Here is a 16,362-nt window from a genome sequence, read left to right as displayed (position 1 = left end):
AGAAACCTGCCATGAGTAACTACTTACGAGGAAAAAACGAAATCAGGAAAGAAACAATTTATGATAACTCAAAGGGAAGCTCATTACTTTTCGAAGCGAGATCGGGATGCCTCAGAACCCGCACCTATAAAGCGAGATATAAGGAAGAAGAATGTGCTTGCTGCGGTAAAGCTAGGGAAACTATGGAGCATGTTTTATTAGAATGTGAAGACGTCTACCCGGCGGTCGATTTAGGCAACACTGGCCTCCTTGAAGTCCTTGGGTTCCACGAGAGCAGTGGAAAAGTAAACACGTCCGCAATAGTGATTAGTAAGAGGCGATTGGAGGATTGGTGAAAGAAAAATAGGGAAACGACAAAAAATGGAGACGTACAAAAGCACAGTTCACAATATGGGATCAGAAAATTTGGTTGTGGGAGTTCAAAGTGTTATTTCTTTCCTTTTTCTAATGTTTAGCCTCGGTAGGACATTAGGCAGTGTAATAGCAAGAGCTTGGTGGCGCAGCCCACCGTCCCGTTCCAAAGGGGACACTCATAACATCCATCCATCCATGTATGGTGACGCGGCTTGACGAGCGGCTGCAGGCCGCGGGTGCTTTTGCCACGGTTGTGACAGTTCACCCCACAACAGTACGGGCCTCCTTTGCTACCCGAACGTCGTGCCGCGGCTGCAGCCATCGCGAAACAACAGCGAGAGGAAAAGCACTTTTGCAAAATATTAGGCTGCTTTAGTTTGGCGTCGGCGACATGTGCGCAGGAAACCCGCAGAGGCGAGAGTGCGCGTGCGCAGTACGCCGGGAGCACGCACGGTCTCTTGCGTGCGCTCGCAGCTCTTGAAAAGCTGCGTAGCGTCTGCTGCGGGCCATGCGGGCCTTGGGGGACGTTCTTGCGTGTTCTCGCGCGTCCACGTGAGCGCATTTCTCGATATGGCTCTTGCCGAAATAATGACTCTGGCTCGTGGTTTGACTTCGTGGCGGCTGATATTGGCTACACAGTTTCAGAAGCTGGCACATGGCATCGCTTAGTAGCACACTACCGGCTGCTGCGCGTCCAAGTCAGCTCTCAACTTTTGCGTCCGGCCAACTATCACCGTTCCGTGCGCGCGCGCTTGGCTACGTACGCACGACCTCGCGCGCTGCGTACTTGAGTGGTTGCAGACGCCTAAGTAAGACTAGAGTGTACTGCTGAAACTGTTCATTGACCGCGAGGTCATGGAGGCCCCGGCGCGCTGAGGGATAGTGATGCGGTTCTTCGAAAAAGTGGCGAACGCGTTCAGCGGCAAACTTCTGCTTGGGAGCCCTATGGCGGTGCCTGTCCCGGTGACTGAGCAGGCCGTAACGCCGAAGGCTCCACCGCATTCTGACACATGTCTCCATCGCAGGCAGATCGTACGGACGGTGATACGGAGTCTGAATAGGAATACGAGTGACAAGGAGGTCCGAGAGCGGGGCCTTCCGAGCCACGAGGACGGCATTGACCAGAATGTGTGCCGTACCAGGACCAAGACCATCTTCCCCAAGACCGCGCGCAGTGCCGACGGCAAGTGGCTGTATGTCATCAACGACGCCGCGTACGTCCAGGCCATCACCGTCGAAGTCTGCGTGTGAGTATTCTAACATGGCCAGGGCGGCGCCAAACAAAAAAGACTGCGCGAAGTGACACTGTCACTCCCGAAGCCTGAGGATCAAGCACGTATACGACCGCACGTGTAAGGTTTAGAAGCACGCAAACCGCGAACTTATACTCGGTACTTTTTATACTTCTGTTTACTTGCAAAATTTTTGGAATAAAGTCCGTGCGTCTAGCAGCTTGGCGCGCTCGCGGATGTCTTTTCATTCTTCTTTTTTATTCTGCGTCAACTTGAAGTACTAATACCAGATACAGGCTGGAAATTTCCGCCTTGCGGTACTCAGCACAACTAGAATCACCTACGATCCCAACGGCTGTACAAGTTCTTGAAATGAGTGCGTGGGTTGATTCTCCCCAGTAATCTTCTTTTGGTTCCGATCAGAGCTCAAGCATTTAGAGTGGAGTAGGGAGAGCAGCGGGCGTTCGCCCCTAATGCACCCGGACGCCTGCAACGTTCTCTTCGTTTTCCTTCCTATTCTCTTGAAGTACGGTGCACTGCTGACGGCTAATGATCGCAGCCGAACGACATTAGGTGTGCGTTGTTGCAGGCGCGAGCCTATTGGCCGCTGTGCACTGCACTTTCTTCCCAAGATAAACACAAAGGGCATAAAGGTTATCGACACAGTATGCTCAGCATCGTGTGCAATCAATCAATCAATCAATCAATCAATCAATCAATCAATCAATCAATCAATCAATCAATCAAACAATCAATCAGTCGAATTATCGATCGATAATTTCTTTATTGTGCCAGGGAAAAACCATATTGTGTTAGGGCTCACGCACGCATACATTACAGAACAAAGCAACAAAAGAAAGCAGCTGAGGAATATAAGCGAAAAAAACAATACATAAAAAGAACAAGTTTGAAAAGAAGAGTACATGCAACAAGACGCATGGTGAATACGAAATAAAATGTAGAAGGGCAGTTCAACAATGTGCGAAACTATGACACAACAACGCGAAGCTCGGGAAAGAACAATGACAGCCAGTTATGCAAAATATCGGGATCATGAAAATAAGCGTCATGAAGGTTGAGTATTTTCTGGACGACTGAGTGTTGGTCATGAAAGGCATTAACATGGAAAGGTCAATCTCCTCTATTGTCCTTGCGTGTCTTACGAAACATGACACGACTGAGGATATTGGGGCACGTGAGGATGCCGTAAAGGAGTTTGAAAAAAAAATTAAAATCTGGAGAATGCTTAAACTTCTCCTTGAAGCGCCGAACGCGAAAGCATTCAAAGATCGCTGACTGCGTTTCATGCTTCGCGGTAACTGCAGCTTATGTAACCGTAGTATTTACCGGGAAACGCTGTCGGCGAACGTTATGCACGAAGGCGAGCTTTCTGGTAGAAACGCGGCGTCCTGCGTGGGTCGATCTCCTGTTATTGTTTCGCACTTTAAATATTTCAATCTGAGAAGACCTAACACAAAAGGCATGCACTGTCAATATTTCTTTGATGATATTTGTTTATCGGGTGTCATTTTGAAAGTTCCGAGCAATAACTTTGTAAAGAATGAAGGACAAGGTATCAGCAACTTTGGCGGTAGAAGAGTAGTTGGGTATGGGGCGTCGTTCGGAATGCTTTTTCGTGGGAAGACGGCCGACGCTGGGTGCGGGACGCTGACGCCGGATTTTCTGCGACACGGAGCCCTTGACGCTATCGCGATAAAACAGAAGATAAGCGTGTCTACGTCGGCAGCGAAGGGCACTGATAATAAGTACGACAGTGCTGGAAAATGGTACGGTGCATAGTCAGTCAATCAATCAATCAATCAATCAATCAATCAATCAATCAATCAATCAATCAATCAATCAATCAATCAATCAATCAATCAATCAATCAATCAGTCAATTTTGTTAGCGTACCCAGGAACAACCAGGCGCGTGAGAAATGGAATAACAGGCACACAAACACACACGCGTATATATATGAGCAAACATGACTAAAAGGTGCACATTCTTCTATACAAATATTATATACAGTATATAACATACATAATACAGCTGAACACAGAAAAATATAACAAAATATAATATCAACATGAAAAACAAAAGAACATTGACTGAGATTTCTGGAAATCTGGACATCAAGCACACGGTACCCTCCACCCGCTACAAGGAGGAACATACATATCAAATAACAACAACTACTTAATACTCTTTAAGTGCAGAATTTAAAAAAAAGTTTTCTTGAGGGCAGTTGGTGACAAATACTTAGTAACGCACACATGTTAGACGGTGCGATCAAATGGTTAGTTATGTTCTCTCTTGCCTTTATACTACTTCTTTTGGTATGTTTTTGTGTATACATTCACGAAACCTCGCAATAACCATTGGAAGTTAGCGCCTGTCCCGCTCTTGTCCCTTTGTGGTTTTTGTAAGGTCTGCGCTAAAACAGTTTTAAATATGGATTACAAACTAGCCCGAACCAAGGCCTTGCTCAAGAACGAATAGTGCACCTGCAATACACCAACGGTCAACCACATAATAACATAAAAATAGAACATTGTCATTTTTTGAAATAAGTCCTAAAATGGACACGAATGCTGCTTCGAAAGTTGGCAGATGTCTGTGAACATGTTAATTTTGTGAGAGTGTTCGTTGCAGGCTCGCAGAATCCTGACCAAGCGACACTTCGAGACGCCAGAAGTAGATATATGAAGTCTAGACACCCTGGTTATATTTCGCGGAATCCAATATTTCTGTACAATCAATGATATCATTCACAAGCTCGAAATAGAAAGTTAAGTCAGCTTCGGTACTACTGCAGTCCAGATCTTCTAGACCGATAGAGGACTGAGAGCGAGACTGTTGTGCACGGCCGACCTGCCTGACGCACCGCTGTTAATGTACAAACTGCCTTTGATATCTGTGTACTCGAGCTTTGTTAGATCGGCAAGTACTGTTCCAAACGTCAGCGGCATATTTCAGCGGAGCTCGGCAGAGGGCTGTGTGCAGCTTAAGAAACGCGCCGATCCCACTTGCTTGCTGTGAGTTGAGTGGAGTTGAGTGGTTTTAGGCTACTGGTGGGATTAGCCTTGCAGTTGCTGTCGGCAGCTGCTCCACCGTAGCGACACTTAAAATACATAAATCACATAAATCAGACACAGACCTCACAACTACAGATAGTCGCTCTTAAGGTCCTCAGGCTGCGCAGGCTGCACTTCTTATGTGGAGCGGGAATGCGAGCTGGAAGATGATTCTGAGGTGAGTAACTTCGCACTCCCGAGAGAGTGCGGCTTTTCCCAGGTGGTAAGGGAAACAGAACTCATCTGTCTTGCCTGTATATGGGGCATTACTTTCGCCTTCCGGCTGTTTAGCACTGGTTTGTTTCGCACGCCCCAATGAGCGAAGGCGGCTTCAGCTTTGTTGTAGTCACGAAGGCTGACATTTTATTTGAATATCTTTATGGCGACTATGATAACGAAAAATCCTAGGCGTAACGCTAAGAGACATGAAGAAAGCAAATGGCGATAGTCGATATTCTAGTTGACATTATGAGAATAAAGAAAAAGTGGAGCTGGGCAGGTCATGTAATCCGTAGGGCAGATAACCGGTTGACGATTAAAGTCACAGAATACGTGCCGAGGAAAGGGAAGGGCAGTCGAGTACGGCAGAAGATTTCGTGGGATGATGAAATTAATAAATTTGCAGCCGCAAGTTGGAATTGGCTACTGCAAGATAGGGGTGATTGGAGATCGCCGGGAGAGGCCTTCGTCCTGCAGCGCACATAAAGATAGGTTGACGATGAGGATAATGATGATGTAATCAGCCTAAACCAAGACAGATGAGTTCTTTATGATTCATGACTTTGCATACATCGTTTACAAAGAGAAAGGCATGAAGCGATCCAAGGACGTAGCCCTGTGGCAAAGTACTGGTGTCTACGTACGCACTTGTGCAATGTCCGTTGGAGATGACATATCACTGTGGGTCTAACATGTGGTCTCGCAGCAAAGATATTAAAGGTGGAAAAACGCCTGTCTCCTGGTGTTCTGATAGCAACACGGGATGACTGACAACGCGCCGTGCTTAGGTCGCAGCGTCGTCAAGTTGACTGCTGTTCTTGACCGCTTCTGATGCGTGGGCCATAAAGCTGACGGTTTGTGGTTGCTATATATATATATATATATATATATATATATATATATATATATATATATATATATATATATATATATATATATATAACTTGCGAATGCAACGCTTGGCTCCAAACTCGAACATTTCCTGTACGACGGAAAACCTTTCGTGTTAATATATATATATAATAACACGAAAGGTTTTCCGTCGTACAGGAAATGTTCGTGTTTTGAGGCAAGCGTTGTATTCGCAAGTTAGGATTGCACTAAGCACTTCACTGAAGGATTTAATTGAAGCCGTAGGAATTTCATTAGGACCACACGACAGCGGCGATCTTGCGCTGCGAATGCTTTTTGCGATACATTTTTCACCAATAGACGGAGTGCTTGGCACATCATCGCTGTCCACCGGAAAGTCGGACGAAGTGGGGCCCTGCTGAAAACTGATTTCAAGTGTGTAGCGCAAACGCATCTCAGACGTCCTCGATAGTTCCGTGAGTGCCTGCTAACGGAGATGTAGTGTCTGTTTTACTTGGTGACGACCTCAGTTGCACATATTTCCGCAAATTTCTAGGTATTTTAGACAGATCATTCTCGACCAAATTAATGCAGTTATCTATTTGTTTATTTAGTTACTTACCTAGTTAGTTAGTTAGTTAGTGAGTGAGTGAGTGAGTGAGTGAGTGAGTGAGTGAGTGAGTGAGTGAGTGAGTGAGTGAGTGAGTGAGTGAGTGAGTGAGTGAGTGAGTGAGTGAGTGAGTGAGTGAGTGAGTGAGTGAGTTAGTTAGTTATCTTATGTTCACTTCCACCAAACATACGAAAATTAAGGGCTTAGTGATTTAAAGGCTACAAAAAATATATTGGAAGTGTCCGAGGACAACCGTAAGCAAAGAAAATAATGTCTGGTGAGCACAATTTCGACAGCAAGGTACCATCCCATTGTTTCAGTTCAACGACACCGAGCTTCGGAATCACTGAATCACAGCAACATTTTTGTTTCTTTAAGAACTTGTTAAAGGTGTAACTTTTCGATGTCCTTACTCTTTCGCTACGGCTCGTAATGAGCTCTAGTTCAGATTTTAACATTCTATTTCAAAGTGTACATATTGCGATGCACTGGTTCTGCGATACATAAAATCATAGCTAGATCTCTGGTGTTTGGAATGCATGTCTAGCAGCAATAACTTCTCAGGTAATGTTTGAGAATTCTTACGCAAAACTTCAATGAAAGTACCTCAAGGAACACGTATGAAAGTAATAATTTGCTACTATTAGTATAAGTACTCAAAGCAAAAGAAAATCTGAAATATGCAAAATATACACCTAGTTCTTAGTTCCCAATTTTTGTGAGTCAGATAACGCGAAAAAAGAAATGTTATGAAGATTTGTTGCGTCTATACTAGCCATAGTGATGTCCAAGCTATGCGGGAAAGCAGCAGCTCCGCATATGTGTAAACGGGTAAGTTCCTATTGTGCTCTCTTCATTTATTTTTACTCATTGCAGCAGGCACCTGGTTTGTTTTTACTGCGTTATTTAGGCGTGCGAGCAATGGTTATCCGGTCAGGGAGCATGCAGAAGCCTCCTCATACTTGATTATGGCGTTCGATCAACATCTCTGGGCGAGCAAGGTGGCCTTGTGTGCATTCAACTGGTGCTGGTGCTTGCACACGCTTTCTTCAGTTGCTGTACACTGCGGTACAGTAATGCGGAGTGTTGCGCAATATTGTTACAGCAATGAATAAGGCCACCAGCACTTGTGGTTTTCGCAATGTAAGAGATTAGACCACTAGTCAAGCTTCGGTCGAATGTCGGTTTGAAATCCACTACGCGCTCTTGTGTGAGTGAAAAATCCACAAGGCGGGAAGGATTGCACGTAATCATTTTTAAACATCCTGTAGAAACGTTGATGGATAAGAGCAACCCAAGGTGGGAAAAATTAAGGTTGCATGCACTTGACATTAGTCGGACACAATGATCAAAATAACACGCAAATCATGAGCATCTGCCTTTGTTCGAGACGTCGTTAAATCAGCCTATACGTCGGATCCAAGAACCGACAAGCCAAGAAAGAACTTCACGCTACAGCAATGGCTCCTCCCCATGATACCGTATTTCAGTGGATACCAAGTCGCTGCGAAATTACAGGGGCCGTCACGGCAGCTTACATGACACGCGAAGTTCACCAAAAGTGGAGTGGTATCGCCACTACCCCTGGTGGCGATTCATGCGCTTTGTGTTTTAAGCAAACTCTGTGTCATGTCATTTGCGATAAAACCTAACATACGATTGAGCGTACCTATGAAAGAGAGCCACTCTATAGAAACAACAATTCATAGGCGTCGAATTGGCACTGCCTGTGCTAAATGCGTCTTGTGCAGGTTTGGAAATAACCGACAGCGCTGTGTGCTCTTGTGAGGAGGCGGAAGGCGAGATAAAACAAACGATCACACTGCAAGAATTGCGATACTCTCCGTAAGAGTCTTTTGGCGAAGATACATGCTCGGGATAGGATGCCCAGACCACTAGAAAAAAGAATCATGGGTGTGTGGCGATCGGAACACTTGCTATACAGAGCAGCACGCGAATTAGTTGCTGTTTTTGTTGTTTTTAATCGGGGATATCCATAAGTTAGTAAATTTTATAACTGCAACTTGGATCACGACGCTGTATCTGTAAATTTTTGCGACCTTTTCTTCAATACGTGTTTTTCATATTCGCTCACATTATCGGGTTCCTGTTGTTCTTCTGTGAGTGTTTGTGTGCGCTGTGTTTTCCACCAACGAGGGCCGCCGTGTGTGCGTCAACACGAAGAGCCGAACGCTTGTGAACCGCTCAGAAACAATTGTTACCCGCCGCGGTTGCTCAGCGGCTATGGTGTTGGCCTGCTGAGCACGAGGTCGCGGGATCGAATCCCGGCCACGGCGGCCGCATTCCTATGTGGGCGAAATGCGGAAACACCCGTGTACTTATATTTAGGTGCACGTTAAAGAACCCCAGGTGGTCCGAGTTTCCGGCGTCCCTCCACTACGGCGTGCCTCATTATCAGAAAGTGGTTCTGGCACGTAGAACTCCATAAGTAAAAAAAAAGAATTGCTTTCTTGACTTTAGAGCTTTTATCAATATGATATTTTCTCTGTTCTTTGTATGACGTTTTTTTTTCCTTTTTTAGCTCATCTATGATTTAAGAGACGATGACTAGCCAGCGCTAACAGGTACCAACATTCCCTTTGCATACGGTTAGTTTAAACGTCTAGGTTAAAAGAAAAAGGAGAACGTGCAAGATTTCGTCGGCGCATTCGCATTTCTGTGAACTGGCTTGTCGGTCCTTGCGCCATTGCTTGGCGTCATCTGCGAAGTAGTTAGAATATTTCACGCTACCTAAGTTGGACGAGAAAATAAAGCGTGGTAGAATGACATCCCTACTGCACTCTTGAAACGCTTTGCAGAGCAGATTGCAGACTACTTGGCACATCTTTTTCAGCTTCGTTTGACCACTAGTGAGCTTCCTGATGACTGGAAGATAGCGCGCGTTTTGCAGATCTTTAAGAAAGGCCAACAAGCTTAAGATAACAAATTATAGGCCCGTGTCAATTATATCTGCTTGTTCCAATCTTATGGAACACGTCGTAGCTGGCTATATAGGGCCTTTCTTGTCTAACAATAAAGTTTCATCTCCTTATCAACACGGATTTACCACAAATTTACAACTCAGCTACTCAACAGTGCACATGAATTTATAATGACATTGGAACACTGAAGGTAAATAGAGCCATTCGTTATAGAGTTTAGCAAGGCACTTGACGAATTGCCACATGAGAAATTAATACATAAGCTGAAATTAACCGGTCTTCCCAGCTACTCAGTGAAATGGGTTGAAGCGTACTTGCATATCAGAAAACAATTTGTTGTAGCGGATTATTGTGCGTCTGATATGCTCCCTGTTTCTTCTGGTGTGTGTCATGGCAGTGTACTGGGGCCCTTGCTTTTTCTAGTTTATGTGAATGATCTCATTGAGTTTTTGTCTGATACAGTGAGCATAAAACATTTTGCTGATGACGCAACTATATACAAGAAGGTATCTTGTGGGAGCGATCATGTTGTTTTACAGGACCAATTGTTGAAGGTTGAGCAGTGGTGTCGAACTTCGGATATGGAAATCAACGTGCAAAAAACAGTCTTATTAACAGTTACACGTAAATTACAGTCTATTTCTTGTTCCTATACTATTTGCTGCCAAGAAATAGCACAAGTTACTAGCTATAAGAATTGAGGCGTCGCATTTGCTTTCAGCTTATCCTAGTCAAGTCATGTTTCGTATATATGTGCATCAGCATTTGTGCAGTTGTGTTTCCTAAAAAGGAAACTAAACAAAGCACCAGCAGAGCTAAAGTTACTAGCGTCTAGTACATAAGATTGAAAATAGAATATGCTTCCGAAATTTCGAATCCCGAAACTAAGCAGGTTATAGGTAAACATAAGATGTTGCGAAGAATGGCTATCACATTCATTTCTGGTAAATATAGAACGTGTGATGCCCCTACTAAGCTCACGCAAGAACACGGGATTACAGCATTACAGGTGCGTTGAAAATACGCTCGGATAGTGTTCATGCATAATATGTTGAAAGGTAAATTTGACGTATCCATACCTTAATATGTAAAATCCTTAGGCACCAGAAAGACTAGACACAATCATAACCATGCACTGAAACCGATATTTGGTAAAACTAGTGCATTTAAACAGAGTTTCTTCCCACAGACAATTTCTGACTGGAATGATCTTCCTTAATCCATTTTCGAGGAGGCTGACTTTCATACGGCACCGAAAATATTGTTGTTTTAGTTTGCTACTTTGGTTGTTACCAAGTGCATATTATATGCGTAGTGATGTAATCCTTCTTGATTGTTTATGGCGTTATTCATTTGTAATCGCTATTTATACTAATTGTGTTTTAAGTTCCCACTTCTGCTTGGGCACGTCATGGCCTGCAGTATTGTGAAATAAATAAATAAATAAATAAATAAATAAATAAATAAATATACGGCCTGTAGTTGAGCTCGAAATCTGGACACTTCTAGGGCATTCACAGTACGACTTCTGCATTTGCAGCTTCAACTATGGAGCACAATAAGGATTTTTAATACTTGATTCGAGGGCACAATTTTTACACAACGTGGCGAAGCTGCCTATGCACGAGCGTAGTGATACGTACTATGATGAGCACCGTAAGCGGCGCCACGTGTACGTCTACGTACGCATAGCAAGTATAGCGAAATTTGTGCATTCGATAAGATTTGACGGCAGGCTGAATTCTCGATTTCGCCACTAGCTCGTTGATTACTGGATATGTACGTGTGCAACGGATAAGCCTCGTCTGTCGTTTTTCTCTTCTTCCGCTTTTTCATTCTTAACCTGTACTTCACCTTCGCCCATGCTCCTGTTCATCTTGTTATTTTCGTTTATCTCGCGTTTCGTCGTTCCGTAAACATGACCTCGCAGTCGCGTGTAGGGTACAAGCTTTAAAGTAAGAAACGCACGCCACTGAGCCCACCACTGTATTTCCCGCAGGGGCGAGGGGTCGCCGTGCGACTACGTCATGTACAGTGGCCTTCCGGCTGGTTATTCATCCACGTGCAAGCAGAAGTTCGCCTACCGCAAGCTGCTCACGGTGCACCCGACCGAGCAGAAGGCGTACGCCGAGACGTTCCCCTTCCCGACGTGCTGCAGCTGCTACGTCAAGTCCCCGATGTTGGTAGGAGGCAGCCCGAACCCGAGCCGCCGCTGTAACTGAGAACAGCAGTGAAAAAAAGAGCATTTGATCAGATGTGGACGGGGGGCCTGATTACAGCTCTTCCCTCTGCGTTGTTCTATGGGGCGCCATCGTTTCGAAATTACAAGCATATTAGAGCTCTATACCTCGTGATCTCCACGGCCAACGGTCGTACATGGTGCGGAAAGCGACGTAGCAGCCAGATAGCCCCTGCCGCCTCAGTACTGTCTGATACATTGTGAGGGTGATTATAGTGAGAACAGTCTATCTATGTTATTGTTTTCACTGCCATTAAAATGTGTCTCTGTTTCTTTCACTACCTCTTGCAAGCATTGTTTCTTCTTAACATGTAAGGCACTGATAGTTTTCTGAGATGCACAAGGGAGTTGTATTAGCTTTTCGCTCACCGAATCAGACATTCGGATAAAAAGATCGAAATAAAATGTTGCGCCCAAGGTGCCTTGGTGTTCCGTGCTTCAACACAACTGCAGTCCTGTGCTTGCTGCAATCCTGTCATACTTTGACAGCCGTTCCTTTTTTCATGACAGTCATGACTGTTTCATTACTGTTAGTACCCTAACAGTCATGACAGACAATCGTAGTGGCAGACAGCAAGTGCGCTTGTAAGAACGAGCTGCGACGACCGAAAATTAATTGTGCCCAATGTCTCCGGCGTCAAGAAAGCTATGGCAACGGCTCGCGCTATGGTAATGTATGATTTTACTATGCGACACTCACCAAAGCAAATCAGAAAGCGAGCTAAAATGGCGTCAAGCAGACGGGACCTGTGGACCGGGGGTCTTATTCTGGAGACTGTCAAATTCGGAAATTGCAGCAATTTGAGCCAATCAGAGAAAAAAAATTAAACTATGGGGTTTTACGTGCCAAAACCACTTTCTGATTATGAGGCACGCCGTAGTGGAGGACTCCTGAAATTTCGACCACCTGGGGTTCTTTAACGTGCACCTAAATATAAGTACACGGGTGTTTTCGCATTTCGCCCCCATCGAAATGCGGCCGCCGTGGCCGGGATTAGATCCCGCGACCTTGTGCTCAGCAGCCTAACACCATAGCCACTGAGCAACCACGGCGGGTATCAGAGAAACCGTAGCAGTCCTCTTGGCCAATTAGAGCGGAGAAGATGGCAAATTTGACAATACGTGGTGTCAAAATTCATACCTAAGCGAGGTTGCCTCTGAATAACAGAAACAAATATCGAAGGCAATGCCTCTGTGAACTGCATGAGGTGGAAGTCATTGCCGAGTCGGAAACATGTCATGAACGTTATTTTTTTAGACGTTACTTAGAGGGACGTGCTTTTTAAAGCGAAGATTTCTTTGTCTACCCTCCCAGGTTTGGCGGGACTGCTTGCTGGCTGATACATATATATATATATATATATATATATATATATATATATATATATATATATATATATATATATATGTATATATACCAAGGTTATATTTGCGCCAATTGCAAGTGATAGTGAACAGGCTTACATAACCTCTGTATGTTGACCGACAAACCAATGTGCCAGTGCGTGCACTTCCTTGTTATGCGTAAATACAGTAACAAAAATCCTGCATTAAACAGAAACAAAAAATGTCCGCTCGCAGCGATAAGTAAAGCAGATCGACGTCTTTGTAGAATAACGCATTATATTCAATAATTTATTTGATGTACTTGATCTTCCGACTAAACCATTTGGTATGTGAACATGAGTATTTGCCCATTCCTGGCCAATCTGCGAGAGGTACATAATCCTTAAATATAGCTAGATATGTACCGCCTCCATCGCTCTGCGATGAAGCTAGAAAGGCCGCTCAAGACACTACCAGGAAGAAAGCAGCAGGGGAAGATGGAATAACAGCCGCTTTAACAGAAGATGGAGGAGATACCATGCTTGAAAAGCTTGAGGCCCTTTATACGCATAGCCCCATGACTTATTCACCAATAAAAAATATTCACCAATATTATTTCCAATATAACGAGGCCAACACTTGGCTTTAGTCAATCAACAGGGTGGCTTCAGGAAGGGATACCCTACAATGTATCACATCCATGTCATCAATCAGGTAACCGAGAAATCTGCGGAGTACAATCAACCTCTCTACATTGCTTTCATAAATTATCAAAAGACATTTGAATCAGTTGACATACCAACAGTCATAAAGGCATTGCCTAATGAAGGAGAACAGAGGCATACATGAATATCTTGGGAAATATCTACAGAAATTCCACAGCTACCTTAGTGTTCCACTGAAATAGTGGCTAGTTACTTATCAAGAAAGAGGTCACGCAAGGAGGTGCAATCTCTCCAATGCTATTCACTGCATGATTAGAAGTATTCAAGCTATTACACTGGGAAAGCTTAGGAGTGAGGATCAACGGCGATTATCTCAGCAACCTTCGGTTCGCGGATGAGATTGACTTGTTGAGCAACACGGGGGACGAATTACAACAAATGATTGACGACCTTAACGGAGAGAATGTAAGAGTGGGATTGTAGATTAATGTGCGGAAGACATAGATAATGTTCAATAGCCCGGCAAGTGAACAAGAATTCAGGATCGCCAGTCAGCCAATAGAGTCTGCACAAGGGTACAGAAGTAGGTTTATCAAGGTCAATTACTAACAGGGGTCGCTCACTATGAGAAAGAAATTCACAGAAGAATAAAATTAGGTTTAAATGTGTATGGAACACATTACCAAACCCTGACTGGGAGCTTACCACTATAATTGAAAGGAAAAGTGTGCAATCATTTCATCCTACCAGTGCTAGCATATGGGGCACAAACTTGGAGAGTGGCAAAGAAGCACGAGAAGAAGTTAAAGACCATGCAAAGAGCGATGGAAGAATGTTAGGTGTAACGTTAAGAGACAGGAAAAGAGCGGTGTGGATTGGAGCTCAAACGGAGATAGCTGATATTCTAGTTGACAATAAGAGAAAAAAATAGAGATGGGCAGGCCGTGTAATGCGTAGGTTCGATAACGGGTGGCTATTAAAGGTCTAGAATAGTTGCCAAGGGAAGGGAAACGCAGTGGAGGACTGCAGTTAACTAGGTGGGGTGATCAAATGAGGAAATTTTCAGCCGCAGGTAGAAATCAGCTAGCGTAATACAAGGGCAATTGGAGATCGCAGGGAGAGGCCTTCGTCCTGCAGTGAACATACAAATAGAATGATGATGATGATGATGATGATGATGATGATGATGATGATGATGATGATGATGATGATGATGATGATGATGATGATGATGATGATGTGCCGCCACGTACTTTCCTGTGCCTACATCTCTCATTGCCATTCTTCCTTCGACAGGCGCAATCCATCACTCTCGTCTTCGTGACGTCGTTGCATACGCATCTGACACTGTCGTTCGTCTGCTTAAAAGCTGTTAATAACAGCCTTTACTCTAGCAAAGTGTTTGTGGTAATATTCGAGTGCCTTCAGCGAAGTTTCCAGGCAGGCGATAACACATCATAAGCAAAACAAGGCCAGGAGGTACAAAACATGACAAAAAATGACAATCCAATACAGGCACCATGATCCAAATATAGCAATTAGAAACAGTATGAAATATCACTGAAATGTTTCTACACCCATAGCTTGTGGTTGTATGTTAAATAGGCATGATAAGGACGTAAGCAATAAAATCATTTCGCTCAAAGTTCCGGTATTTAGTCTTGACTGCATTTGTTATGTGTCCCTTCAGAACGTGAAACGCCATAAATTTTGTGCTTGCAGGATGCCGGCTTGACCACGGTACAATTCTCATGACGTTCTTTGCAGTACCTTTTTTTTTTGTAGTGATAGCTTCCTTTAGCTACTACTTCCAGTTGCTTGGTAAGGCGGATGTCACGAAGGAAAAAAAAATATGCAGACCCATCGCAAGTGTTGGAATCTGTGTGAAGCGGAGCTCAAATGAAGCGTTTAAGTGCCTACAACAAACGCTCACAATTTTGTTTGCTGTTATCTTACGCAACGTGTAGTCTCATGGAATGTTTGTGCCCACCACAAAGGCCACAACTTTATCGTCATGAAGCACTTTTGCCTATGCACTGCATTATTCACAAGTTGTGTCAAAAAAATTCGAGGGCGCCTAAGCACATCTGATGTGCTGGCAATGCGAAAGCAGTCATGTCCATTTTAACGCCGCTAAACCGTCCTACGATGTTTTGAACTCCTCGAGGGCAAGCGAGCGCTTTGAGATGTTTGGCCAACGCCTCCGAGATAGCACAAGGCCGGTGCACTTCAATCCACGACGTCATGCTACCTTACGCGACTTACACAGAATCTAATTGGGACGGCGATTTTGACGTCACCGCTCTCTGCGCGCCGGGCTCGGCAATGGCAATTTCGGTCTAAGTAATATGACGTCATAAGGCAGAGTGCACAGGCCTATTATCTAGGAGGCGCTTGCCTAGCCCAGTGGGTGAGGCACTCGGCTTCTAAGTGCGGATTCATGGGCTCGAAACTGACTACTGCCAAAATTTTTGTTCTCGAATCCATTCCGTTTCATTATACATTAATTTCTTTATAGTGATTACCGAGGCGCTCTCAGAACGCAGGTGAAAGCTTGCGCGCACAAGGAACGCGCGGATAACGCAGGCGTGCGAGAGGGAGGGTGACGTGGCGTCGCGGCAATACCCTCTTCCCTCACGTGACACATGGAATGCCAACGCGCCAGTAGGTGTTCCCATTCGACCGCTCTGCTCCATCGAGGCGCGCTCATGACGTCACGTCGTAGCCAATGGGAACTCAGGTGCCGTTTCTCGCTTGTTGGGACCACAGACGCCGGCTTTTTCACTCAGCAGGCCAATTGATGCGCTTTCGCATCAATAAAAGCTCCAACTTAGGCCGATGCTCAG

General features: G+C 44.6%; 1 protein-coding gene across 1 annotated transcript; it reads left to right on the top strand.

Moving 5' to 3' along the window:
* Window positions 1-1,239: 1,239 nt before the first annotated feature.
* Window positions 1,240-11,930, top strand: LOC142588707 (protein spaetzle-like). The gene is made up of 2 exons (XM_075700523.1): window positions 1,240-1,601; window positions 11,286-11,930. Exons 1-2 carry the CDS (start codon window positions 1,240-1,242, stop codon window positions 11,506-11,508), a joined length of 585 nt encoding a protein of 194 aa, XP_075556638.1. The 3' UTR covers window positions 11,509-11,930.
* The last annotated feature ends 4,432 nt before the right edge of the window (window positions 11,931-16,362 follow it).

The sequence above is a fragment of the Dermacentor variabilis genome, chromosome 7, assembly GCF_050947875.1.
Source record: "Dermacentor variabilis isolate Ectoservices chromosome 7, ASM5094787v1, whole genome shotgun sequence".
Lineage (NCBI taxonomy): Eukaryota > Metazoa > Arthropoda > Arachnida > Ixodida > Ixodidae > Dermacentor > Dermacentor variabilis.
This window is presented reverse-complemented; position numbering and strand designations above follow the sequence as displayed.

Bases quoted from the DNA above. Each gene is read 5' to 3' on its own strand.
- LOC142588707 (XM_075700523.1), top strand. From the start codon at position 1,240: ATGCGGTTCTTCGAAAAAGTGGCGAACGCGTTCAGCGGCAAACTTCTG. The intron at 1,602-11,285 runs GTGAGTATTCTA...TATTTCCCGCAG, and splicing joins ATCACCGTCGAAGTCTGCGT to GGGCGAGGGGTCGCCGTGCG.